At 55.0% G+C, this 27576-nt stretch overlaps 2 protein-coding genes across 6 annotated transcripts; one reads left to right on the top strand and one right to left on the bottom strand.

Annotated features, from left to right (window-relative positions):
• DLK2 (delta like non-canonical Notch ligand 2) lies at window positions 1-4890 on the top strand. Of its 4 annotated transcripts, none has more exons than XM_057555222.1 (6): window positions 1-48; window positions 905-1031; window positions 1307-1370; window positions 2376-2506; window positions 2970-3114; window positions 3968-4890. In XM_057555222.1, exons 2-6 carry the CDS (start codon window positions 956-958, stop codon window positions 4701-4703), a joined length of 1152 nt encoding a protein of 383 aa, XP_057411205.1. In that variant the 5' UTR covers window positions 1-48; window positions 905-955; the 3' UTR covers window positions 4704-4890. The 4 variants fall into 4 exon arrangements, with proteins under 4 accessions (XP_057411205.1, XP_057411202.1, XP_057411204.1 ...); XM_057555219.1 differs by lacking the exon at window positions 1-48 and adding an exon at window positions 190-416 and having other exon boundaries at window positions 717-1031; XM_057555221.1 differs by lacking the exon at window positions 1-48 and adding an exon at window positions 190-505.
• ABCC10 (ATP binding cassette subfamily C member 10) lies at window positions 4832-24966 on the bottom strand. 2 transcript variants are annotated; one of them, XM_007193769.2, is made up of 22 exons: window positions 24894-24966; window positions 24350-24521; window positions 20692-21910; window positions 19296-19523; window positions 18499-18655; window positions 18161-18270; window positions 16076-16155; window positions 15280-15451; window positions 13788-13886; window positions 13179-13368; window positions 12365-12442; window positions 12016-12210; window positions 11419-11572; window positions 11033-11222; window positions 8964-9307; window positions 8477-8646; window positions 7806-7966; window positions 7264-7517; window positions 6188-6333; window positions 5993-6090; window positions 5634-5746; window positions 4832-5308 (listed from the first exon to the last, which is right to left on the bottom strand). In XM_007193769.2, exons 2-22 carry the CDS (start codon window positions 24508-24510, stop codon window positions 5155-5157), a joined length of 4473 nt encoding a protein of 1490 aa, XP_007193831.2. In that variant the 5' UTR covers window positions 24511-24521; window positions 24894-24966; the 3' UTR covers window positions 4832-5154. The 2 variants fall into 2 exon arrangements, with proteins under 2 accessions (XP_007193831.2, XP_007193830.2); XM_007193768.2 differs by having other exon boundaries at window positions 24769-24932.
• Between the last annotated feature and the right edge of the window lie 2610 nt (window positions 24967-27576).

Genomic DNA, 27576 nt, shown 5'->3' with positions numbered 1-27576 from the left:
CGGCTGCGGAGGGTGGGGTCCCAGGAGAGCGCGAGGCCCAGAGGAAGGGTGAGCGCCGGGGCGGTCGTGCGTGGTGCGTCGCCAGGGGTGGGCGACGGGCGCCGGGCGCCGGGCGCCGGGCGGGTGGGGGGCGGGCCGGCTGCGGCCCGGGAGGGGAGGGGGGAGGCGGGCTCCGCCGGCACACGCCGCCCCTGGCAGGCGGCCTGAGCGCGTGCGAAGAGCCGCCGCCGCCGCCGCCGCCGCTCGGGGTCGCCTTGAGCCCCAGATTCCCCAGGGCTGGCTCGCATGGCAGCCGCCTGGGAGCCCGGCCCCGCGACCCGCTAGGGGCGGCCCAGCGCCCCGGCCCAGCCCCTCGTCTGAGTCCGTCGGATCCGGCCTCGCTCTGCGCCCCGGGGCGCGCCGCCTCCCAGCCCGAGGTGAGGAGCGCGAGGGCAGGGGCGCGCTGGGCTGGGGGCGCTCTGGGGTGCCCAGGCCCCGCGCCGTGGCCGAGCCGAGTGCCGCGGAGGTAGGAAGGGGATGCAGGAGCAAGTCCTGCGGGGAGTCGGAGGTGGGGGGCAGAGACTGCTCGCTGCCGGGAACCAGCCCCCGCGTCGCCCCCGTGCTCGAGGACGCCCCTCGGCGCTGTTCCCTGTCCCCCTCCGTCCGACTGCGTTCCCCGGCCCTTCCAGTGTCCTGACCTCGCTCTGCGCTGCCCATCCTTCACCTTCTTCCTACAGAGCCCGCTCCCGGTTCCTGTCTCCAATCCCCTCGTCTGCTCAAACCTTCCCAACCCCCGCCCTCCGCTGCCCCCACCGACTTTTTCTGTCTGGACGCCCCTCTCCCCTCTCGGCTCGTATCACTCGGAACCGGAATCTGTGCCGCTATCTCCGCGTCCGGCCGCCTCCCAGCCTGTGCCGTCCCACAGGTGTCCGCACGTCCGGCGGTCCGTCTGTCCCTCCCGGGGCCGGCGCTGACCATGCCCAGCGGCTGCCGCTGCCTACATCTCGTGTGCCTGTTGTGCATCCTGGGGGCACCCGTAAAGCCTGCCCGAGGTGAGCGCTCCCCTGGGCTCAGGTCGCGGCCCTGTCCGGCTGTCCCTCGCTTGCACGTTGACCTCTGCCGGCCAGAGATGGCACTGCAGGCGCTCCGACCCGCGGGGTTGGCGACACCCAGGACATCCCTTTGGAATGGGATGAGTCTCTGTTCTGCCCTGTCCCAGAGCTGAGTCCACCCAATCACTGGGACCCTGCATCCTCTCCCTAGCCCCGCATCTCAGGCAGCTGAACGCTGACCTCGGGCTCACCCCTCTCACATCAATCTCTTGCAGCTGATGACTGCAGCTCCCACTGTGACCTGGCCCATGGCTGCTGTGCACCTGATGGCTCCTGCAGGTACCTCTCCGAGCACGTGTTCCCAAACGCTGTGCTCCACATTTCCCAGGCCTCCACACCCACAACCAGCTCAAGCCCCAGAGCAGAATGTTTAGGGGCTTAAGACTCTACTGCTCTCTCCCCATCCCCTCGTGCACGTGGCACACAGAGCCGAAGGCCAGCCCCTCACCCTGTGCTTACCCCTCCCCAGTTCCCCTTTGCCTTGCCTCTCCTTTGCTTCTTCTAGCTTATGGCTCCCCACTTCACTCTCCCAACCAGGTATTCTGCAACATTCCTCTTCAAGATACCAGGAGAAAGACCCGAAGCTTGAGGGAGTGTGGAGAGTGGGAGCCATAAGGAAAAGGGGAGATAAAGGAAACACATAAAGAGAATTGGTTTAGCCTGGAAAAGAAAGGCTGTTGCAAGGGTTGCTGGGGAGAAGCGCTTACGAGAGTCTTTTCTGATGAATTTGAGTAATTGACTCAGTGGGGTGGGGTTGGGCAAATTCTGCAGCAGGAGGAAAGTGTGTCTGGTCATAAGGAAATGAGCTGACAGGGCAAAGTCCTGGAGGGGCTGAGGGTGCTTGGGACTCTCCGAAGTAGAGCAGGCCTTTGCCCTGGAATCAGGGTAGGAAAATAGTCCTGATGACCTTTCAAGGTCACTCTTTTTAAAAAAATGTTTCTAAGCACCTCAGACATGCCAGGAGTGGTGCTGGGGGCACTTACAGACATCATCGTAATTTCCTCAACACATCCCTGCCAAGTGTATCCCCAGTTTACAGATGAAAAAACTGAGGCTCAGAAAGGTTAGACAAAGTGCAGAACCAGGACTTGAATGCTAGTGTCTGATGGTCTGATACCATATATGTGTCCCGTGACCCTGCACAGCCCTGTATCAACCTGGGATAGGCCTGCTTTCCCTTGGGGGCTGTCATATTGGTCTGTTTCCTAGAAGCTCTGATCTTGCCTCCTGCATTTCTTCACATCCTTCTACCCAGAGCCCTGACCCTGTGCTTCTCCCCATCAGGTGTGACCCAGGCTGGGAGGGGCTGCACTGTGAGCGCTGTGTGAGGATGCCTGGCTGCCAGCATGGTACCTGCCACCAGCCCTGGCAGTGCATCTGTCACAGTGGCTGGGCAGGCAAGTTCTGTGACAAAGGTAGGGGAGTAGCGAGGGTAGCTGTTGTCTGGGGACCCCATGTGTCTTAGGAGAACATCCATCCTTATTTATTGAGCGCCTCTTGTGTCTGGCTCAAACCCGAAAATATATGGTAGCTTATAATTTTAGACTTTATACCTATCTGTTGTCTGAACTGGTCCTAAACACAACCCCATGTGGTAGGCAAGACACCTACGGAAAACTGTACTCATATTACAGATGAGGAAACTGAGATCTACAGACAAGATACAACTTGCCCAAAGGCACTTTGAGACAGACTAACAGGGCCAGGGCTGAGTGCCTCCCGACTCCAAACTCAGTGTTGTTTTCCCCCACTACACTGTACCAGCCCAGGCTGGGATTGTAGTATGAGCCACACTCACAGAGCTTTGGGTGGGGCCTGGGCAGGTCTGGGTGCCAGACATGAGGGGCTAACTCCGAGCCCTCCTTGTCTCCTCTCCAGATGAGCACATCTGTACCACACAGTCCCCCTGCCGGAACGGAGGCCAGTGCGTATATGATGGGGGCGGCAAGTACCACTGTGTGTGCCCACCAGGCTTCCACGGGCGTGACTGTGAGCGCAAGGCCGGACCCTGTGAGCAGGCAGGGTGAGTGCTGGCCCCAGGTTAGATGAGGATCTGGTGATGGAGGAGAGAGGACTGTTGAGAGTATGGTGGGGCAGTGTTAGGGCTGACAGTCAGAAGTCCCACACGGGGGTACTCGAAGATAAAATCCAGTCTGTCAGAGTATCCGTAGGGTTTCTCAACTTTTTTGGTACCATGTGAACCATTTCTCCAACAACAAAAATCTACAGGGGCTGGAGGTGTAACACATCAATGTGTGACTCCCCTGGGTGGGGAGGCTGAGGGCCTAGGACTCCCCTCATCCTCCCAGGAAGGGTGGCATGCAGCCCCTAAAGTTGTTCCACGCGGCAGCCTTATGCCTCGTGGTGAATGGGGAAATGGCCTACAGGTCTGGACTCTTCCTCATTTCCACCTTAAGCCCGAGAGCCTGCGTGGATAATAATTGTACACTTGCCTTGAGCCTTGCTTTGGGGCCAGGCCCTCTGCTACCTGCTTGACCCTGGATTATCTCATCTAACCCTTACCATTTGGGAAGCTGGGTACTGCTCTTATCCCATTTTTATTTTTTTAAAAACTTATTTATTTTAAAATTTCATTTATTTGTTGGCCGTGCTGTGCAGCTTGTGGGATCTTAGTTCCTCAACCAGGGATCGAACGAACACAGGCCCTTGGCAGTGAAAGCACAGAGTCCTAACCACCAGATCGCCAGGGAATTCCTCTAATCCTATTTTTAAAATGAGGCATTTGAGGCTCACAGAAAAGTGGCTCAAGGTGACATAGCTAGAAGGGGGGTGGTAGTGGTGGCAGTGATCAGGATGTCAACCTGGGCTACCCTGCAGATGGCAGTCGGTAAAATGCCCTCTCCCACCCCACTCAGCTCCCCATGCCGGAATGGCGGGCAGTGCCAGGATGACCAGGGCTTTGCCCTCAACTTCACATGCCACTGCTTGGCGGGCTTTGTGGGTGCCCGCTGCGAGGTGAACGTGGACGACTGTCTGATGCGGCCTTGTGCTAACGGCGCCACCTGCCTGGACGGCATCAACCGCTTCTCCTGCCTCTGCCCTGAGGGCTTTGCTGGGCGCTTCTGCACCATCAACCTGGATGACTGTGCCAGCCGCCCATGCCAGAGAGGGGCCCGCTGTCGGGACCGGGTCCATGACTTTGACTGTCTCTGCCCAAGTGGCTATGGTGGCAAGACTTGTGAGCTAGTCTTACCCGTCCCAGATCCCGCCACCATAGCGGACATCCCCCCGGGGCCCACCTCAGCTGTGGTGGTACCTGCCACGGGGCCTGTTCCCCACAGCGGGGGCGCTGGTCTGCTGCGCATCTCCGTGAAGGAGGTAGTGCGGAGGCAAGAGGCCAGGCTGGGCGAGTCTAGCCTGGTGGCTGTGGTGCTGTTTGGGGCTGTCACTGCCGCTCTGGTCCTGTCCACGGTGTTGCTGACCCTGAGAGCCTGGCGCCGGGGTGTCTGCCCCCCTGGACCCTGTTGCTACCCTGCCCCACACTACGCCCCGGCGCGCCAGGACCAGGAGTGTCAGGTTAGCATGCTGTCGGCAGGGCTCCCCCTGCCGCCTGACTTGCCCCCTGAGCCTGGGAAGACCACAGCACTGTGATGGCGGTGGGGGCTTTCCTGCCCCCTCCTTCACCTCCTCTGCCACTCAGACTGGATTGGCCCTTTCTCGCCACCCCTCAGCTGGAGTACACAACACTGAGGGACCTCAGCCTCATGCCAGAAATATTATTTTTTTAATACACAGAGTGTAAGATGGGAATTTTATCAAATAAAACTATGGAAGTGCATGTGGGCTCCTTTGCCAGAAAAAATCCGCCCGGAGTCCCAGATGCAAGAAGGCCAGAGCAGAGGCCTGCTTCTGGGGAAGCCGCGGGACACTGCCCCCGAGAAGGAGTGGTTTGTAAAGAGGAACCCAGGGTACCCTTTTCCCCTCTGCGGAGGTGAGAGAGAGGTAGAGCCACAGAGGGGTGTAAACAAGCGGCAGGCCCCCCTGTTGCAGGCAGCAGTGGGTAGGACAGAGGGAGGCCCTGTGGGGCGGGGACTCGGGGCCCTCAGGGAGAAGAGCGGGCTCCCTGCTGGCTGCTCTGCAGCAGCTGCTGGAACAGTGAGTGGGGCTGGCTGCGCAGGACGGCGGGGGAGTCCAGCTCCGCCACCCTCCCGGCTTGCAGCACCAGCACCCGGTCCGAGTTCAGGATCGTGTTGAGCCTGCGTGGGAGAGGGTGGTCAGCGTGGGGATGGAGGACAACGCCCTAGAGAAAGCTGACCTGCTTTCCCTCCTCTTCTCCTCTGGACAGCACCAGCCTGCCCCACAGGCTTCAGCCCCTGGCTCTGTGCCAGGGGAGGGGCTGCAGGCTCCCTCAGACAATGCGCTACAAAGGGCCTGGGTTGGTGCCTGGAGAACACGGAGCTGAGATTCATGGGGGTTGGAATCTCTAGAGCCCTGACCCCTGGGGTTCCTGAAAGGAAGGGAGGCTATGGGTCCATGACACCTTAGGCCCTGATTAGATTCTCACTCTGGATGCCTACACACCTGTGGGCGATGGTCAGCACTGTCTTGTTGGCAAAGCGTTTACAGATGGTCTGCTGGAGCAGCTGGTCTGTCTTCTGGTCCACGCTTGCTGTGGCCTCGTCGATACACAAGATCTGGACCATGTGGAGAGGATGAGGGGGGAGGAGGGAGAAGAAGGTCAGCCATGGCTGCTACATAAGCCCCAGCCCCCACCTCCCGGTCTGGCGCAGGCCAGCCCACAGCTCCCCACCTCCAGCTCTAAAAGAAAAACTAACTAGGTCCCTTGAGACCTCTCCCCAGTCCACTTCCTCACCCCCCACCCCTCACATGTCCCCTGCCTTCTTCCTGGCCCTCTCGAATGTCCCTTTCTCTTGTCTTACCTTGGCATCTGTGAGGAGAGCCCTGGCCAGACACAGCAGCTGCCTCTGCCCCAGAGATAAGCTCCGGCCCCCCTCGCCCAGCTCACCATCCAGACCACCTGAAAAGCACAGCATCTTCACTCCTGGGTTCTGAGCCTCCCTCAGCCCCCTCCCTGCTCACTCCTGCCACCATGCAGGACAGGACCTAGAACTCACCCATAGATATGATCACCTCACTCAGGTGGCACTGCTCCAGGGCCTGCCACAGGGCCCTGTCCTCATACAGACCCCGGGGGTCCAGGTTTTCCCGAACAGTTCCACTGAACAAAAAGGGCTCCTGGGGGATGATAGCCAGCTGGGATCTGGGGGATGAGAAGGGGACAGGACATGGGGTCTTGGCTGGAGATGTGGCCACTTCTGCTCCCAGCACAGGTTTTAGCTATAGGTCCAGCCCTTCAGAAAAGCTTGGGGATAAGACCTGAACATAACCCCCATCCTGTTTCCCGCTTGGTCAGCCATGTACCTAGAACTGTGCCAGTGCTATGAGGAATTCCAAAGAAACCAAAGGCCTAGACTCTGCCCTTAAGGAAATTACATCTCACTGAGGGGCAAAACAGAACAAGCATGAGCTAAACCGTATGGCACTGACTCCAATCACGGGACAGCAGTGGATGGCAAGGAATGACCAGAGGGGACCAAGGAATGACTGGGTAGGGGATGCTTCAAGGTTGGAAGTGGGCCTGAAATTGGGTCCTGAGGAGCCATATGGTCAACCTATGGCCACCACAGGTTAGAAGAGAAGGCAGGAAGGCCAGGGCCAGGGCCTGGGATCAGTAATGGGCTTTAGGACAGAGCATCCCTACCTTTTTCCATGTCATGGAACTCAGAAAAAATGATACTAGGGCAACGTGGTTGGGAGGGGTGTTTAGCTCCAGATGAGACCCCTTGTGGCCAGAGGCAACTGGCCCAGGTCTCCAGCTGTCCCAAGCGCCGCCTGCCAAGCCCGAGGTCACAGCACCTGGGAGGCTCCGACTCAGGAGGCAGTGACTGGTGGTCTAGAGTGGAAGGTGTATGCTGGGAAGCACAAGGTGAACCTGGGAAGGTGAAAACCTTAGGACCACAGCTATGAACCCCGACCTGAGCACTGGCAGCTCACTATCCTCGCCTGCTTGTCCCATCCTCCGTCTCACCTCCTGATCAACCCTGTCTGCCCTGAGTTTATATAAAGCCTTCCTAACTGGGCCTTCCTCTAAGTGCCAGTAGTCTGGTCGCCTCTCCTCCCTCCCCCGGACCTGAGCTCGGCCAGCTCCAGCTGGCTGGTGTCCACGCCGTCCAGCAGCACTCGCCCAGAACTGGGCTCTAGCAGCCGAAAGAGCACCAACAACAGGGAAGACTTGCCAGAGCCCGTGCGGCCCACGATGCCCAGCTTCTCTCCAGGCTGTACGCAGAAGGTCACCCCATCCAGGGCATTGGGCAGCCCTGGCCGGTACACCAACACCACATCCTGGAACTCCACGCTCCCCTGGCTCAGCCAGCCAATGCCCAGCTGGTGGGGTCCGTGGGTGGGAGAGGGAGGGAGATGGGTGAGATGGGGAGGAATGAAGAAAGTGGAAGGAAGGGAGAGGAATGAGGGATGGATGCTGTGAGAGTAGAGGTGGGGGAAATGAGGACTGATCGGGGGATGGACACAAAAATCAGGGAGATCACAGGGGACGGTACAGGAGCTGAGAAAAATGGTGAGGGGCACAAGGAAAGGAACTGGGGGAGAGACTGGGGCCGTCAGAAGGATCCTTCAGGGTTCTAGCACCCAGGCTGGGGTGAGGGCGCAGGCTACCTGCGGCCGCTGGCCCTGGGGCTCCTGGGGCAGGTCACAGGAGTATTCCTCCAGCCGCTCGACGCTCACCAGCATGGCTTCTGTCTGTGTGAAGCTGCTCACCAAGCCGGAGAGCAGGCCCGTCAGGGACAGGGCGTAGGACAGTGACAGGCCCACGAGTCCTGGGGGAAGGGAACACAATTGCCAGGGGAGGCTTGGATGCTGGGATGTGTGTGGGGATGGCTGGGCAGAACGGGCGAACCCTGAGCTGTGGACCGTGGGCATTTAGAGGAAGCTGGCACTGAAGGAGGAAGATGCAGGAGCCAGACCAGGCCCACAGGAGGCTGGCTGCAGCAGAGTGGAAAGGCTACGAGGGAGGACGGGTGGAAGGCAGAGGGGCTAGGGCCGGTTGCTAAGTGATGAGGATGGGTGAGCAGGGAGGGGCGGAGATCAGAAGACTTGACTAGTCCCAGATCCACGACCACCAGGGTGAGTGACTCCTTGAGACTCAAGTTTCCTCAACTCTAAAATGCGGGTGATGAGAATTACAACACATCCTCACAGGGAACCCTGGTTGGGAGGTGAAAATGCTTGGGGCTGGGGGCGGCGGGGGGCAGTGCAAGGAGAGGTCTGGGGCAGGTGCTGGGAATAACACGCTTCTGAGGTGAGAGTGAAGGGTCCCGGGGCGGCACCTGGGTTGGCGAGGCCCTGCTGGTGCTGCACCAGGGCGATGCCTGCGATGGCGCTGACCACTGCGGCCCCCATGAACTGTAGCCGAATGTCCAGCCACTGCATCGTGGCGCTGGCAGCAAACTGGCACCTCTGGTTTAGCTCCAGGAGTCTCTGGTTCTCCTCCTCAAACCTGGGGGAGGCCACGCCACAGCTGCACCGACCCGTCCAGACTCCCTGCCCGTAGAATGCCTCCTCCTCGGGGCTGACCTGCACGTCCACAGGCCGCACCTCAGTGGTACGCAGGAGCCAATGTGCTCTCCTGTAGGGGTCTGCTCAGCGTCACTCTCCCCCTTTTCTGTTTCCTTCCTCTTCCCCCTATGCCCTCACCCACCCTTCCCTTCTCAGGAGACTGAGACCCACCCCCCTTCTTCTCAGGGGTCCCTCTTCCCCCCTCCCCCCAGCACCTCACCCCCCTCGCACTGGTTGGAGGCGGCGGACCTCACACACCTGTGGGTGGTGCCGGTGGCCCGGAGCACAGGGAGGCCGGCCAAGGTGTCGGCCAGGTGGGTGTAGAGAGGAGACAGGGTGAGGCTGCCCAGGCGCCGCAGCTCCCTCGAGGAGGCCCTGTAGTGGCGCTGCACGCGATAGTGGATGAGGCTCAAAGGCGGCAGCAGCAGCAGCAGCCAGGGCAGGCCAGAGCCCAGCACAGCCAGGAGGCCCAGCAGGCCTGCCGCGTTGGCCAGGAGGATGTTGAGGATGAAGGGCAGGCTGTCATCCGCACAGGCCACGTCGGAGGAAAAGCGGTTGAGGACCCGGCCCGTGGGCGTGGAGTCGAAGAAAGTCACTGGCGCCTGGGAGAAGGGGTGTGGGTGGGCCAGGGCAGGGGCCAGCGGAGAAGCCGTGGAGGCAGCCCCCGGGGGAGGTGGGCTGGGGAGAAAGGCCCAAGGTAGAGAGTAGGAAAGGAGTAAAGTGTCCCCAGAGTTTGGGGGCACTGAGCGGGGGCTGGAGGAGCTCAGAGGAAGAATACCCCATGTGGGAAAGAGAGAGTCTCTCCCATCCCTCTGGCTAGTGGGGACCCTGAGAGGTCAGGCTGGCCACCCCTCTACTTCTGTGCTAGACGTGCCTACCCACCCTTTCAAGGGCAGGTAGCTAATCTCTTTCCAGAAGATGGAGTCTTCAGGCCATGAGTGAGATTTAGTTAGACGTTAGGAGGAACATCCTGATTGCCCATGGCAGGACAGAGTGGTGAGGGCAGCGGTCAAAGTCCATACTATCCCATGGTCAAGCGCTCAGGCTCTGGAGTCAGACTGCTTCTTGGATTCCAGCCCTGCCACTTACCAGATGTGAGACCCCAGGTAAGGGGGCTTCATCTCCTCAAGGCCCCTGTCCCTCATCTCAAAAAGGAGGATAGTAGTAATGAAACTGCACCTCCCGGGGCTGACAGCAGGATTGAAGCCACGTAGACAGCAGTCAGGAGCTTAGCAGGGTCTGCCTGCCACGGAGCAGGTGCTTGGTAACTGCTAGCTATTTAGACTACTTACTACTGGGAGATACGGTCTCAAAGACCCTTTCCCTTTCCCCACCTTCCCTGTCCCCCAACTCTCTGCCTTTACTTGGGGATCAGTCCTATCTTAAGGCAGGACACTAGGTCAAAAGACTTGCTGAAGCATTTCCTAAAGCCAGCTTATGAGAAATTAATTCCTTCACAGCCTGAAGATGTGGGCAGACAGTGGGCAGCTGCTCCCGGAGAGGCAAGGGAAAGACCCACATGTCCTGGGTTCACGGCCACAGAACTAGCCTTGCCCAGGTTGCACACACTCTCAGAGCCTGTTTCCTCATCTGTAAAATGATGATAATAGTACCCATCTCACAGGGTTATAATGAGGCCCTAATAAGATAACAGACAAAAAAAGAGCTTCGTAATAATAACAACATCGTTAATAATAATTGCTAATTGGGCACTTAGTATATGCCAGGCACTATCCTAAGCACTTTCCATGTACTGATTAATCCTCATAATGACCTATGGGGCAAGCAACAGACTATATATACACACAGCAACAGGGATGGACCTTAGAAGAGCTCTAAATAAAAACTGTGAGAAAAGGAATGTCATTTATAAAACTATGTGCACACAAAACACAGGCATTTTGCAAAAAGCCAAAAAGATACATATTAAACACACCTAGGATGGCTGCTTATCAAGGAAAGAAGAGGAAATGAAAACAGGGTTTGCAGATAAATAGGAATGGATCAATACATAAAATTAAAAAGGGATCTCACATGAACTAAGGGGTGATTAACTCAGTCCTCTGCGCCTGAAGTAAAAAACGGAAGTAAACCTGAGGAAGATTCTCTTCTCCCCACTTTATAGATGAGAAAGCTATAGGCCTAAGTAATTGGTTGGGTTTGAACCCAGGCAGCTGCTCTGCTCTTGGCCTCTCCAGGTCTCAAGTGCTGCACGCATCTGTGAGGTGCTGTTTTCTCCTGAGGACCAGGAGGGGGGATGGGCCCCTGATGGAGCCCAGGTACCGGGAAGGGCCCCCCATGCCACCCCCACCCTCCCATCCCCTCACCATGAGGACTCGACTCAGCAGGCGGCGGTGCAGGGTGGCAGCTGCTCGGAGGGTGCCCGCTGCAAAGAGCACTGCCCGGAGAAGGGTGCAGAGGGAGTTGACGCCAGCAATGGTCGCATACACGGTGAGGTAAAAACGGATGTCTGAGGAGCCATTGGGGGCAGCTTTGGGCAGTGGGAACACTGAGGTGCTGGGTGGTGGGGAGGGGGCTGTGGGTAACCAAAAGTGGGGCCACTCAGGGGTCCCTTCCCCACGCCCCCCCGCCCAACGCCACTGCTCCCCACCCTCCAGGAGACACAGGCCCTGGAGCACCAGCCCCCCAACTCACTCCCTGCCTGGCAACCACTCTGAGAGCCCCAGGCCTGCTCCTGGCCCCAGCCACTCACTAGAGGCTTCCGGGGGAGAAGGAGAGCAACTGGGCAGACAGTGGCCCTGCGGAGCCCAGGCTGCTGGGAGCTGGCGCCTCCTGGGAGCTATTCTTGGCAGCCTCCAGCTGAGAGATCCAGTGGGAGAGCCACCAGTCAGCCGAGTTCCTGGTTGCTGGGTGGGGATGGGAAGGAGAAAGCTGCCAGACAGCTCATCTTCTTTCTATTCAGACACCCCCTTCCTCTGCTCTCGACTCTGGTTTCTACCCTCCTTCACCCCCAGCCCTCCCCACCTTGTCCCCACCCCATGTCCTCCCCAGTGTGCACTTCCTTCCTGGGCCCATCACCCTTCAGCTCTGGGGAGAGCGTGATCTTGAATCTGCAGAACGGGAGACAGCCTTGGGGGCAGATCAGAAGATGGCTACGGAGCATCCCCGCTCCCCCCCCGCCCCCGGTCCCTGGGACCCTCAGAATTGGGGACATGTCCCTTGTCCCAGCTGTCGCCCACACATGGTGAGTGTCTGGGCTTTGTAATGATTAGTACAAGGTGATGGATGTGATGGGGACCTAGGCGACAGGGCTGTGGGTGGGATGAAGGCCTGCAGGCTTTACTCCTACCTTGCATGAGGAGCAGAGAGAAGAGGATGGCGAGGGCCAGGCCCCAGCCCATGGCCCTCCAGTATGCGCGGTACACGTGGAAGGCCACGGCACCCTCCTTCTTGCTTTCTTCCTGCAGCAGGCGGCCAGACGTGCTCTCCTCCACCTCCAGCCCCTCCTTTGTTTTCTCTGGGTTCTGTACTGATTGGGCTGTGACTGTGAGAATCAGAGAGGTGGGTGGGGGGGATTAAGCTTGCAGGATGACAGTTGAAAACCTTAGTGTTTTCAGGGGCAGGCAAGCTTCCTAGAAACATCTCCCTTCAAGTGTGGTGGCGAAGAGCAGCCTCTTTCCTCTCACCCCGGGCCGTACCTGGGTCAGACTCTTGTCCATCCTCAGCCCAGGCTTTGGGGGCAGCTTGTACCAATGGCAGGATCTCAGAGGGGGGCCCTGGAAGGCAGCAGGAGAGATTAGGAGGGGGCTCTTCTGGGTATATTCTATGCCTTTCTAAACATGTGAGCCAATCCACCTCCCATGCTCTTTGGACCCCCTCCCTGACCTACCCTAGCAGGGCTGTGCCCTGGACCCACAGACCCTGAGCAGGACCATCAAGTCCATCCCTCTGTGTCTGGAGTCCGATCAGCACAGACAGAAAATGTTCACCCCTGGGAGGAGAGTCACGGCCACCTGTGAGAACCCTGTCCAGAGGCACCTCTCACTACCGCTGGGCTTTCTCCTCATGCTTCCTGTAACTCCTAACACGCTGGTGGAGCTTCATTTGCTCCTGTTTCTCTCCAGTGAATGTGCCAGTGGTCATGTCCCTCTGGATAATAATCCATCAGAGTTTCTGTTTATTTGTTTTTAAATAAAATGATTGTTCTAAACCTGACTGCTTTCCTTTCTCCAAGGACATCAAACTGTTCTCTGAGATCCTGGGCCTGTAAGTTCCCAAAGCTCCCAGTCACAAAGCCTGCGTCACAAAGCCACAGGCTCCTTTCCCTCCTGCTCTCTGTTCCTCACACCAGTTTTGTGAAGGCAGAAGAGGGTCTCCCACTAGACAGAAGTATGACGGGGCCCGATCACACACAGAGGGGGTGGCAGAGTCTGCACTTGACAATCCATCCGTCGGACCCGAGCAGATGGCTCCCTCACTCAGCCGGGCTCCCACCCTGGTGGCCCACATTACCAGCCTGGACGAGGTGCCCAGCCTCCATCAGCAGCACCACGTCAGCCCTCTCCAGGTACTCGGTGCGGTGGGTGCACAGCAGCCGCGTGGTGTGGCTCAGCACTCCCAGGATGCACCTGTGCAGCAGGTGGTTGGCCACGTCCGCATCCACGGCGGCCAGAGGGTCATCGAGGAGATAGAGCTCCTTTTCCTAGGGAGAGGTGGGGGCACCATGGGTACCAAGTCCTTTGGCCAGAACCCAGACCTCTCCTAGGACGTGATCTTGAGGCCGTCCGGGAATACGGTTGAGAGGAACTCTGGGGCTACCCCTACAGCAGTAAAGAAGGTGGTGAGACCACAGGGTGGACTTCCCTCCAGTCACGCAAGGCCAGTGCCCCAGGACCAGTGCTCAGCTTTGCTGGGTCCCAGTGCCTCAAGCCACATAATGCTTTTTAAAGGGCCTTTAATTCTGCCTTCAATCTACAAAAGGGGGATGGGATGGCCAAGGGACCAACACCTTAGGAGCATGCAGGGGGGAGGGAAGAAACCGGATGCCGATGAAAATATCCCCACACTGCCCCCTCCCCAGCCAAGCTCCCGAGGCTCCGGACTCCCCCATCTTCAACTTACCTGGTAGACGGCACGAGCAAGGGCAATCCGGGCACACTGTCCCCCGCTGAGGGTCACACCCTTCTCCCCCACCTCTGTCTGGTCCCCAGCAGGCAGGATCTGACAGGACAGGCCCCGCAGCATTGGTCAGCGAGCTCCCCAGTACTTTCCACCCCATTTCCTACCCCTCTGCAGGGAAAAGATGGCGGGGGTCAGAGAGCCAGGGAGCTTGAGGAGACTGGACTTGAATTTGGGGTATGTGAGCCAGAGGGGACAAACCACAACTCCAACAAAAACGAGCATTTGTTGAACACGTTTTTTTTTCTTTTTTTTTTCTTGAGGAATTTTTAATAAGCTTTCCTTTTTTTGTTTTTTGTTTTTCTGGCTGCGCCACGCAGCATGCAGAATCTTAGTTCCCCGACCTGGGATCAAACCCGTGGCTCCTGCAGTGGAAGCGCGGAGTCTTAACAACTGGACTGCCAGGGAAGTCCCCTGTTGAACACTTTCTATGTGCTGAGCACATTACAGGCATCATCTCATCTGATCCCCATGGCAACCTTATGAAGTTGATGTTATTTCATTTTCACAGATGAGACCAAAGCTCAGAGTAAGTACCCTGCCCAAAGTCATTCCACAGCTAGTAAAGGGCAGGACACGAATGTAGATTCTTAACCACTCCGTCACACTCACTACCCTGCCTTTTTAACAGGCAAGGATGAAGATGGCCAAATTCAAAGTGAAACTTTCCTAGGTTTTTAGAGAAAGAAGGTATCCCAAGCCTTGGAAGAGGTACCCTGTGGCCTTGGGAGAGGTCTCCTTAGCTAAGGGGTCCCCATACCAGAGGAAGCACCTGTGGTCGACCAGATGGTGGCTCCCCTGAGGGAAAAGCTTTGTGATTCATTTCTTTTCTTAGTACCCAGAACAGTTCCCTGTACCCAGGAGACATTTGGGAAATGCCTGATGTAGAAAGAAATGGTAAGTGGACATAAGATGCTCCATGGTTGGAGTCAAAGGTCCTCCTTTCCTGGGAAGTTCCACATCTACCTGGACAGGGTAGTGCTGATGACAGTCCTGCAGGGGATATGGGGGTTGGGGCGGAAAGTCACGGGAGAAAGCTGGACTCTCATCCCCCTTAAATTTAGCATTCTGGATGTGGGGGGGTGGTCTGATGGGCTTGCCAGACTTCTCTAGAATAACCTTGACTCTTCCAGTGGGAGGTGGGAGAAGGCCTCTTGAATCAGAACCATTAGCCAGACCTACAGAGAGCTAAGCCTCAGAGGAAACCCTCCCCTAGTCCCAGAGGCTGCAGGGTTCCCACGGCTGCTGTGTGGAACACCCAGTCTCCACCACCCACCCCCAGGCCCTGTGCAGAAGCTGGACACTCTGGGAGGACCAAAGCCTGATGGCCAGTCCTGGGTAAATGATGCCTGAGTACAAGCAACCCCTTCCCAGAGAAGCAAGCCTCTGACCTGCGGTGTTAGGGATGCGGGGAAGTGGGCGGCCAGGCACTCACGCTGAGGTCATCGTCGAGGGCACAGGCTTCCAGCACTTCCTTGTACAGCTGGGCATCAAACGTCTTCCCAAAGAGGATGTTGTCTCGGATGGTGGCAAACTGGATCCAGGGTTCCTGGGTGGCCAGGCCAAAGCCTTTGGACAGCCTCCACACTGCCACCCGCCCACGCTGCCTGCAGAGAGCCAGGCCAGCAGCTTGGGAGGCTGGCTCCCCGCTGGTCCCCTTCCTGCTCAGCCCCTGCCTCTCAGAAGCCTCTCCAGATTGCTGTCTTTTACACGGGGTCCCGTTCCATGTCACATGGCTCTCTAGATTGGCAGCCACTGAGGTCGAGGGGTCCTAATGAGGCTGGAGGCTCACTCTGGACTGGGAAGGGAAGAAATTGCTCTTTGGCTGCAGCCAAGCAGCTGTCATATGTCGAGGTGCTCAGAAGAGAGTGTGGCCACCACCCTGCACTCTTCATTCTCACCATGAAATAAGGCCCTCCCTCACACCTCTGCTCCTCTCTGGATCCCTCCCGTGCACAAGCACACTTTCTGAAAGAGTAGCTGATGCCGGCTGTTTCCATTTATTTCTTCACTCACTATTACAGCACTTCTAACACTCTGTGGTGATGGTTTTGAGAACCCACTTTCACTTCCTTCCCCTTTACAGACTGAAAACTCTCCCAAGAAAGGGACCATGTCTTGCTCATCCTGGCATCCTGTGGCCTCTAAAAAGGTGTCCACCATGTAGCAGGAGCCAGGAAAGTGCTGACGAAGGGCAGAGCTGAAGACACGGGGCGCTGGAAGTTGCTTACCTGTGCAGCTCTCCCGCGATGGCAGCCAGCAGTGAGCTCTTCCCGCAGCCCACCTTCCCCACGATGCCCACCAGCATACCCTGCAGGGAAGCCACACAAATGTCAGGTCTCCCTCCTGAGGCCCTGGGATAGCAATCATCCCATGGAAGCTTCTCTCTAGGCCCCAGTTAGCCTGGAGGGAAAGAATTCTCCACCCCACAGGCTGAGCTGTGCCTCAGTGACAGATGCTGTGTGGCCCCAGGGGAGTAGGGTGTTTTACTCTCCGCTCAGAGAAGCATCAGTTTCACTGTGTGAAGGGTCTTTGGAGAGCAGGAGTGTGCCAGAGAGCATGGGAGGAAAACTGCCCGAGAACTAGCAAGGAAAGCTCTGAGGCAGGCGACCCAGGATGGGATGAGGGGAAGGAAGGACTCCAGGCTTTGGGGCCTGGATGTTGGGCTGGCTAACTCCACCTGCACCTAGATTTCTTTTTTTTTTCTTTTTTTTGATAAATTTATTTATTTATTTTTGGCTGTGTTGGGTCTTCGTTGCTGTGCTTGCGCTTTCTCTAGTTGCGGTGAGGGGGGCTACTCTTCGTTGTGCTGCGCGAGCTTCTCATTGCGGTGGCTTCTCTTGTTGCGGAGCATGGGCTCTAGGCGTGCGGGCTTCAGTAGTTGTGGCTTGCAGGCTCAGTAGTTGTGGCTCGCGGGCTGTAGAGAGCAGGTTCAGTAGTTGTGGTGCACGGGCTTAGTTGCTCCGCGGCATGTGGGATCTTCCTGGACCAGGGCTTGAACCCGTGTCCCCTGCACTGGCAGGCAGATTCTTAGCCACTGCGCCACCTGGGAAGTCCCTGCAGCTAGATTTCTAATAGCTCAGGGCAAAAACAATGTTTTGCACAGGTACCCATTTCTGTGATTTGCAGTTTAAAATTCTCTGTGCTCCCTTCCTTGCTTAGTTGTAACATACATTCATGGAGCTATCTCACTGTACACAACAGAAAAAAACTCCTTCCATAGAAACAGGTGGGGCTCCTAGCAGCTCTGTCTGTGATGTCCCACACTGCCAGCCAGGGTTAGCCTATCTTCGAGTGGACACCAGACCAACCTGAGACCCTTCCCTGGGAAGCCTCCCCCTTTCTGGCTGTGGCCTGTAAGTGGAAGGGCTCTCTGCAGGCCTGTCTTCTGCTCAGTGGAGAGCAGGTCCACAGAGAGAGAAGAATGAGGCAGATACAGAAAGAGAAGCAGACGGAAGGAGCAGCTCGGCGAGTCGAGGCCTGGCTCTGGGCTGCTGCTGAGATCTGCCCACGTGCCTGCCTGTGGATTCCGCAATTCATCTCTATATCCTTCTTACAAATTCTTGTTGGCTTAAGCTAGCTCCAGTGGGTTTCTATGACTTATATCCAAAAAAGCCCCAACTGACACATTTGTAAAATTCCTTTCAAAAATTCCAGCCTTGTCTTGCCTGAACTAAGAGGAAAAACAAAACATTCAGCCCAAGCCAGAAACATGAGCCAAATGCGGCAGAGGCAGTTCAGGCTCCACTGGAGAACGCTGGGTTGAGCTGTGGGGCAAAGGGTTGGACATGGGTCAGGGGAGAGTGAAAACTCAGGACTCGGTGAAGAGGAGCTGCCGTCCTGCCAGGAATGTTCTTTCAAGTGCTTCTTTGATGATGTATGCCAGGGTGTGAGTCACAGGGTGTGATTCCTTTTCACCAGGCTAAATAGAGGATTATCTATACCATTTGCAAAATCCTTCTGAGGAGGGGCTGCTGGGCCTCTCCCGGAGGTCCCTAGCCTGGGGAAGATGCTGGATAAGTTCTGGGGTCTGTTCCGAACTTGACGGCCCCTGAGGGACACGGAGAGAAAAATGCAATTGTTGGACTGGACTGGGTAGATGTGAATGGTCTGGTGACCAGGGAGAGATGTGACTGCTCTGAAGCGGCTGTGTGTTAGAAAACTGACATTCACAGATAAGGTATCATCTCCTTCCCTCAGTAATTAGAGCCACGGGGCCATCTTGCTACGATTGGCTCTGTCCTTGTTTATCGGTCACTGAGCTTGCATGTCCCTCGTTAGTCTGGTGCTTCTACTAGGGCGTCTGACCAACCAACCTTCTTCACTTCGAGGTGACTGATGAAGGTCTCCTGGCTGGTTCCAACTGGGTCCCAGGAGAAGAGGGCTTCATGTAGCTCCAAGGCTGTAGATGGCTCTGTCGGAGGATCTGAACAAGGAAGAAGCCACTCAGCTGGGGCTTCTAATCCACAATCTACCTGCCCAGGGCTAATGCAGCCTCAGTCTTGGTCTGAGGATTCTCCCCCAGGAAATGGCCACCTGCCCCGCCTAAATTCTGCTGCCTCTGGCTCCTCTTGGCAGCATCTGTGTACAGCAACCAAGTGGCTACAGTTCCCTCCTCCCCTGTGCCAGGTTCTGCCCTCCAGCTTCCCATTACCTGGGCTGTAGTAGGCCTGGGGGCTGTGGTTGGGAAGGTCGAGGAAACGCTGGATCCGGTCCAGGGACACTTTGGCCTCCAGGAGGCCATTGATCACCCAAGGGAAGTTGTTGAGGGGAAGAATAAGCATGTGCACCAGTGCCAGGGCCGTGAACACCTAAGTGGGGTCGAAGGTGGGGGGAAGGGTTGGAGCATCACCTGAAGCTCGGGAATTATCTGAAGGCCTGCTCTATGGGTGGCCCTGCAGACAGGTCTGTGGAGGGGAAAACAGGGCAGCAGCAAAACTGAGGAGTTAGCTGGACAATCTTGGGTTAGAGGTGGCAGAGGTGGCCAGTCCAAGAATCCCAGAAATTCCAGATACTCCTCCAGGGATCCAGGTTGCTCCCTGATAAGCACAAACACCTAGCTCACTCTGAGACCTTCTCAGAATTTCCAAGTAGCAACATCACCTGGCTATACCCAGCACTGGATCCACCTTGCACTGGATCGTGAACTTTTCCTCCAAGGCCATCAGAATGAGGGTAAGGGGACCTAACCAGAAGTAGGAGAGGAAGAGGAGAGGAAAAAAAGGAATTCCTTCGCAGAGGGAAGGGTTATATATCCGAGGCCCCAGATGAAGGGTCCCTTCAGAGAATTTCTCCTTGGTTGGGAAAGGATAAGGCAGCCAGGGACCCTCCATCCCTCCTTCCCAGCCAGCACTGAGGGCCCCAGTCCACCCCTCACTCCACTGCAGTCTCCGTGCTGCTGCTTCCCTCCCATGCATTCCTACAGCCGTCCCCTCCCCTCCTGGTCCTCACCTTGGTGGCAGTGAGCTGGTGCCCCATGAGGACGTAGGTGATGAAGATGACGATGGAGATGACGACTGGCAGGGCAGCCCACAGGTACACACAGGCTGCATCCAGGTACTTGATGACCCAGAGTCGCCCCAGCTCTCGAGCTCGGCAGGCCTCTACACGGGCCCCCAGCGCCTGCTCCCACCCGAAGAACTTGATGACACGAATGCCACTCAGCAGCTCTGTCACGAGCTAGGGGTGGGCACAAGAGAGCAGTACAAAGTGGAGACACTGCTCACGTGTGTTCTCCTCTGCTCAGTCTCCCCCAGGCTCCTGGCACAAGATGTCAAGTATTCTGAGCCCCCATATGCTCCAGCTGGGGGCAGGTTGGAGCTGGAATCCTCCCACCTTCCTAGATGAAGCGGTGGAAAGTAAAGGGGGGGGTCGGGTGGTATAGGAACTATTCCTATAGGAGTATACAGGTGTAGGAAGGCACACCACAGCCCAGGGTCAGGCAGACGACAGGGCCAGGCAAGACAGGCAAGGGCCAGAGGAACTCCTTGTATCCTAACATTCAAAAATCCCCAGCCTGCAAGCCAGGGAGGCACTGGGAGCCTTCCCAGGTGGCCCTGGAGACTAGTCAATAGCTGTCATGGGTAGGGAAAAAGGCCTCATGCCGTAACCAGCTTTCAGAGACACCCCCCTCCCCATTAGCACTCGGAGCTATTCCAGTAAGAGGTTGACAACTACGCTATATGGACCCCTAAGCCCACCATCCCATCCCCTCTGTAAAGGTACCACAATCACTGCACAACCCAGAACTGACCCAGCCAGACCCTCACAACTAGAGTTGGCCCAGGCAGGAGAGAGACCTACTCCTTTCCCCACAGCCCACCCCTAAGAGGTAGCTGGGGTTCTCCTAGGCCTCTTCACATGCGGTTGTGGGATGCTCTGTGCCTGAGATGAGGAGGTGGGAGATTGGGTCCTGGCTCTAACACTAAAATCCCATTTGGCCCCAGACAGGTTACTTCCTACCTCCTAGGGTTGCTCTTAGGGCTGCATGAGCTAATACTATAATATTACTAACAGGCTACACTTACTTAGTGCTTACTTTGTGACTGGCACTTGCCAAGCAGTATCTCATACGATCCTCCAACTATGTTATGAGGCAAGCTATTATTATCCTCGTTTTACAGATGAGGAAGTGGAGTCCCAAAGAGGTTAAGTGACTTGTCTGAAGTGATTAAATTAGTAAGTGGTAGGGTTGGGATGTGAACCCATGTCTGTTTTTCTCCAGTTTGAGCTCTTAACCTCTAGATCACACTCACTCTCTCAGGCACAGTGCATGGGAGGACCTGGGGACCAGGATGCTGGGACCTGGGGACTCTGGATGACTGAGGGACCCCAAGCGGCCCCTCACCTTAACCCGCGCATCCTTGTGCTGTAGCATCTCCTGGTTGCTGGCCATGATTCGGGTGGCAATCACTTTGTTGACGGGAACCAGCAGCAGTGCCAGGATCAGACCACCCACGAAGGCCACATCCACCTGCTGGTCCAGCAGGTAGAGGGTAATGGCCAGCTGCAGGGGCAGGCCCCAGGCCTCATGGAAGCTCCCAGCAAAGCTGAGCAGCCGCTCAGAGTCGGTGCCTAGTAGGTTCAGGACCTCCCCAGAAGGAGGGCGTCTGGGCCCCAGCTGTAAAGCCTTTCGGTACAGGATGTTCAGCACAGCCCCCCGTGCCTGAAGTGTCACCTTCCGCACCTCATACCCATACTGATTCTGCAGCACGGCGCCCAGAACGGCCCCACCGGCCAGCCCCAGGGCATAGAGCAGGCCATTGCTTAGTGGCTCCTGCCCCTCCTCCAGGAAGCCCACCAGTAGGGACAGTAGCAAGGGTCCTGAGAATCCCAGCATGGTCCCCACCAGCTTCAGCAGTCCAAGTGCCAGGTAGCGCTGCCCCAAGGCCCCATACAGGGCCCTCCACATTCGGGCCCCCTCCTGCCATTGTGCCTGGAAGACACGGTCTAGGTAGGTTGGGTGCAGCCTGTCGGGGAGGCGGCAAGTGTCCTGGGGCTGCCGGAGCTCTCCACGGGCCCCACGGGCCAGCAATGGTGCCAGCCAGGCATAGGAAAAGCGTGACAGCCAGCTCTCCCCATCTTCAGCTACCTCGGGTTCCTGTCCCTCGGAGAGGAGGGGCTCCTGGGCCCAGGGTTCCTGTGGCCGCCCAGGGACTGCCCAGCCCAGTCCATAGGCCAAGAGTGCAGCCAGCTGCAGGATGAGAAGGCATAGGCGGGAGAGGGGCCCTGGGAGAAGTGGAGGCAGAAGTGTGCCTCGCTGGCAGTGCCATAGCAGGGTCAGCACTAGGGCTGGGGCTGGCAGGAAGGCAGTCAGAGTCAAGGCCAAGGGCCCCCGGGAGCGGCCATGAGGGGAATGAGCCAACACCCACAGGGCCAGGCTGTGGCTGATCCAGGCCACAGCTGACACGCCCCCGGCCAGCACCTCTAGCCCTATGGGCCCTGGGCCTGCCCCTGGTGGCAAAACGACTGGAAAGAGGTCTAGCAGTGGAAAAATGGAGAGCACGAAGGAGGCTGCAAGTCGGACCCGCCAGCCAGGACTGCAGCATGGGATGTAACCTGGATTCCTGGGGACAAGGGGGAAAAGAGAAAAGGAGGCATATTGGGGCTGACTCAGGGCCCAGACATACCTCCAGTAACTCACTTACCTAGAGGGAATCAACTCCCTTTCCTGCCTGTATACCTTATTTCCATCCCATTTTACTCTGGAACTCAGGGCCTTTTCTCCCAGGAAATCTTCCTGGATTAACCTAACCCATTTTTCTAATCTACCTATACCATTTCTCGTCATTCTTTTGCCACAGAAATAAAAAATTCTGAGTTAAGGTTGTATGGAACATGAAGACCTTAATTACAAAAAAACCCAAAAGACAAACAAAAAAACCCCCAGAAACCTAAATTTTCCTACAGATAACAACTAAGAGATGAGTTTTCATTTTTACAAAAGTATCTACATAAAATAACCCTTAAATTCATCCGAAGCACTATTAGATGGATAAAAATTTGACTTACATACAGCTTCTATACACTAACACTATAGCCTAAATTTTCTGAAGCCTCAGAATATTATACTCTCTGTTTCTCCAATGATTGTAGAAGATGGTGTGGATCATTTTTGTGACTCCATTAGCTGAAGAAAAACCTCTTTTCAGTTTTGTTTGTATCATCTTGGCTTGCAAAAAACGTTTTTAATAAACAAAAGGGTTATCTGCCTGCATTAAAAATCAAGTACAGGGGACTTCCCTGGTGGCACAGTGGTTAAGAATCCGCCTGCCAATGCAGGGGACATGGGTTTGAGCCCTGGTCCGGGAAGATCCCACATGCCACAGAGCAACTAAGCCCGTGCACCACAACTACTGAGCCTGTGTTCTAGAGCCCGCGAGCCACAACTACTGAGCCCGCGTGCCTACAGCCTGTGCTCCGCAACAAGAGAAGTCACTGCAATGAGAAGCCCGCGCACCACAATGAAGAGTAGCCCCTGCTCGCTGCAATTAGAGAAAGTCCACGCGCAGCAATGAAGACCCAATGCAGCCAATAATTAATTAATTTTTTAAAAAATCAAGTGCAGGAAAACACACCTGCAACAGTACATATCAGAACACCTTGAAGGGTCATATAAGAAGAGGTTCATATAAAAACATACAAATCTGTATTCCCTTTGTTGTTGGCAGGGCTGGGTTACTGAAAATTTTAATTGTAGGTTAAAATGTTTTGGGTTTCCTTTAAAAAATTCAGTGATCACAGTTATATGGAGGGGTTTATATTCAGATAAAAGTCAACCTTCAATAATTCTTTTTTCTAAGACGTGGGGACAGAAGAACATTGTGAGCCCTTGGAGGCTGGTACACTGGCTCCAAGCTGGCCATTAACCAGTCTTATGAACTCAGGCAAGACTCTTTCCTTCTCTGCATCTCATTTTCCTCATCAGCACAGTGAGCAGTGAGGAGTCTGGACCCAAAGCCCTCTGAGGTCCTTTCCTGTCTGAGATTCTGGATCTCTCTAAACCTTTACAGCAACTTGCAAAAATCTGTTAAATGAAGTGAGATAACCACAATTTCTGTGGATTACATGTTGGTCTTTCTTGCCTTCTCCTTACACTGCGAGTTCACAAAGGACTAGGCCAACTTTTAAAAGATACTCCTCTGAGCACAGATAATCCTTCTGAGTTAGTCAGTGTCACTCTGTGCTGACTGACTAACCTTCTCCAGACTTTTGTCTCTGCATAAGAGACGAATCAGGATTCCTCCCAGACCAAGCAATTCTGAAGCCTCTCCTACACAAGGAAGGGATTCATCATCCTCTAACTCATCTTAGGTAAGGACATAGTCTGCCCATTAGACTAGGGACTCCCAAAGACAGACCAGACATTCCTCCTGCCTTATCAGTAGCCAGAGTGAGATTAACTTTAGCCATATCTAGACATACAGGAACTAAGTACAAAATCAAGGTGAGTTTAGCACCTACACCTTATAGCCCCAAATTCAGGAAGGATTAAGGTTCTGATTTTGCTCTTCTCTTCTACTGACTGCTTCCTCTCCAACGAGTACATATGCTTTTCTTAGCCTAGAAACACTGAGGTTTCCTAGATGGAAGTGGTGAGAAACTGGTCCAACATCTTCGGCACACGTTAACCTTTTTGGCTTAAAAACATTGCTCACCCACTTTTGCCTCCAATTCATGACAACTGTGTTTGCGCATCTGAAAATCTACAAAAGTGATGATTTCTACCATGCATCAGGCCTTTAAAAATGTGCCAGGCACTGCACTATATGCTTAAATGCATTATCTAATTTAAATCTCCCAACAATGTTACGAGGCTCAGGGAAGCCAGGTAACTTGCCCCCAAACAGCCACACTGCTGCAAAGCGGTTACGCCCACATTTTATCCTACTTTGCCCCCTACTCCAGAGATCTCACTATTTCGGTTACACTTCGGCGGAGATGTGGGTTTCGAGTGAGGTCTGCAAGAACACAAGGACAGATGTCTTGCACCCGTCTCTACCCACCTCGGGTTGCCCCAGTGGCAGGCACTGAGCACAGCGAGGAGCGCGTGGGGCAGGGCGCTGAGCACCAGCTGGGTGAAGCAGTGGCCGGTGGTGTCCCCCTCCCACACAGGCAGCGGCTGCAACGCGCTGGTGCCGCACAACTGGGCCAGGAACCGCTCCATGGAGGCCTCACCTGAGGAGAAAGCAGAGGGTGGAGGGAGGGAAGGACCCTCCCAGAGAGAGAGGAATCCGCGTTCCCAAGTGCTAGGCGCAGGCAGGGAGCCGGCACACGAGGGGGCGGGACGCTGACCAGGAAGCGGGGATGGAGCCAGAGTGACAGCGCGTCCCCTGCCGGACCTCCCCGCCTTCAACCCCGCCCACGAAGCGGGACCTTCCCTTGCTGCCGCTCCGAAACCAGACACCGCCCGTTCTTGCGTTACCTCAGCGGTAGAAAGGGAGTTGGTTTGGCTCCCAGGAGCAGGCGGCTTTCTGGACTGGTCACCTAGCCGGGCTCCGCTTTTCCCATTCCCTGCGTCCCCGCCCCCAGAGATCTGGAACCTCTCACCTGAAGAAGCTGTTTTCCCACCGGATCCCGAGAGCCTCAGCACTGGTGAAAGCGAAAGAGCGTGCTGCCGGCTTGGGACCCTGACCAGGCTCGCGTGGCACCCCCTAGAGGCGGGATGACCTCCCCAAATTTGCAGGGCTTCTGTGCGCGTGCGCATCTCTCCCTCCCCTCCGCCTCCCCCTCCCCCTCCCTCTCTCTCTATGGAGGCGAGCCCCTTGTATTATGGCGCGCTTATGCTGCTTCTCAGGACACTTGCAAATGCACTGATCTCAGCTCTAATGCAGCGTCAGCCGTACACTCTCACGTAGAGTACTCGCTCCCATCTGTTTACTGTTTACTAGCAGGCACATGCATTGCATTTTAATTCTTACAGCTTACAGCGATGGGAAGCCAAACACGCGAGCCCTTGCCGCTTACAGACACTTGAACCATTTCCTTCCTTACTCCAAGGCTGTATGGCCTTGGGGAAGTTGGCTAACGTCTAGGAACCTTAGCTTCTTTGTCATTACAAAGGGGGCAATAACACCACTACCAAAGTAGTGTTGAGAGAGTTGAGTAATTAATTTACAGTGCTAAGTGCAAGTGCCTTGCTTAGAATAGTAACGCAATAAATAAATCTATTAGAGAAGCAGTGGAAGAACATAAGCTTTTAGTTTAATGGACCTCAATTTGAATCCTGACCCCACCAATTTTTAGCAGTGTGATCTTGGGCAAGTTACTTCTGCATCTTAGTTTTATTATTTGTTTAAGGGGCATGGTATTGGTATACATCTGACACAAGTATGTGCAGCACCCAAAGAAAAGTAGCTCAACAAATAACTATGATTATCCCATTTAATCTCAGTAAGAAGCCTCTCATTAGACTCTCTAATGTCAGAAGTTAATGGTCCTAACACAGCATTGTAAGTCAACTATACGTCAATAAAAATATTTAAATGAAATTAATGGTCCTATTTTTACAAATTAAGAAGTGTAGGTGTACATTTCACACCCCCTAATAATTAATGGATCATTTAGGCATTGATCATCAATGGCTGCTAACTCACAAAAAGAGAGACAATCAGAAGTTGTGTGCCTCCTTATGAAAAATAAAATATTCTTGCCAAAAAAATCTAACTTGAATTGATCAAGCCACTATATCTAATAATCTAGTTGCAAGAAACACAGGACACAGTTAAACAATACAGAGCTACTTGCAAGTTTACATTAGTCACTATAAACAAGTACATCGTCCTATACAAAGCTAAAATGTGTTTCACTGCATGTGTATGAGCAAGATGGGGTGAAGTTAATTGTGGGGAACCTAAGAACCAGAGGACAGGAGGGCTCTTTAGAGAGACCACTTCTGAAGAGAGGGGCAGTTAATGGTTCTGTTAAAGGTTACTCCTCCTTTACCACCTTCCAACCCATCCTATGGCCAACTTGGTGCTCAGGCACACGGGGAGGGCCTGAGTTCCCACTGACCACCTGAAGAAAGTGGTGCAGGGGGTGGTCCCCTCATTTTCATAATTCTCCAGTGTCCTAATTTTCAATAAGAATTTTGGCAAAGGAGTCATACTACCGATAGGATCCTTTCTGACAGCCACAAACAACCAATTTACATTTTCCCAGATAGAGGAGGAAAGACAATTTGAAACAAATAATTCCTCCATTCAATATCATTTAGCCCCTTAGTTTCACCAAGTTTCCCGGAGAAATTTTATACCATGGTTTCGAAAAATGAGGCCAAAGCTACAAGTTTGTCTCCTTCCTTCCACTTTGGGGAACTGTTGGAGTAACAGCTAGGTAGCAAGAGGAGAGATGAAGAGGGAGAGGAGGAAATCATTGGTCACTAGATGATTCACAATCCATAGAGTGGAAGGATGGCCAACCTCTCCAAAACCTGAATGTCCAAAGGAAGTTTCTACAACTTTGGACACTGACTTCAGTTTTCAGACTGGTGTGAACTGAGCGTATCAGGCACCCGTGGAGCTGGTGGGAGTTGGGGTGGGCACATTCAACTGAGTGCCTAGGAGGGGGTGGGATCGAAGGGAGGGCAGTGGAGGTACCTCTGAAACGAAGAAGAACTCTCCTTTGTGGTGGTTTTCCAAGGCAGTAGGTTCTGTCTAGCTGGTCCCTTCTTGGCTTACTTCCTCCTTTCTGCCTGCACTTTGCTCCATAATTATCAGCAAGGTGATTTGCTGGAGGGCAAGGGGGCAAGTGTGGCTAGGACTGAAACTGGGCAAAGCCCCTGCCACACCCAGGCTTCATCCTGCCCACATCATCTCCCTGCCAGGTCACCGCAAGCTGCTGCGCAGCACATCTAAAAAAAAAAAAAAAAAAAAAAAGAAAGAAAAAAAAAGAAACCCTGTACCTTAGCTATCCGTCTTTTATTCCCCCTCGACCCCCTCCATCCCCAGCCCTAGTCTATCTGTCTCTATAGATTTCCCTATTTTAGACTTTCATGTGAATGAAATCATATAATATGTGGGCTTTGGGGATTTTTTTGGCCATGTGGCTTGCGGCATCTTAGTTCCCTGAGCAGGGATTGAACCTGGGGCCACAGCAGTGAAAGCGCCGAGTGCTAGCTAACCACTGGACCGCCAGGGAACTCCCTATGTGGGCTTTTGTGATTGCCTTCTTTCACTTGGCATAATGTTTGCAAGTTTCACCCAAGTTGTAGCATGTGTCAGTACTTCATTCT

Source organism: Balaenoptera acutorostrata, chromosome 10 (genome assembly GCF_949987535.1).
Source record: "Balaenoptera acutorostrata chromosome 10, mBalAcu1.1, whole genome shotgun sequence".
NCBI lineage: Eukaryota > Metazoa > Chordata > Mammalia > Artiodactyla > Balaenopteridae > Balaenoptera > Balaenoptera acutorostrata.
The sequence above is the reverse complement of the archived record's forward strand: the minus strand, read 5'-3'. Positions and strand labels throughout refer to the sequence as shown.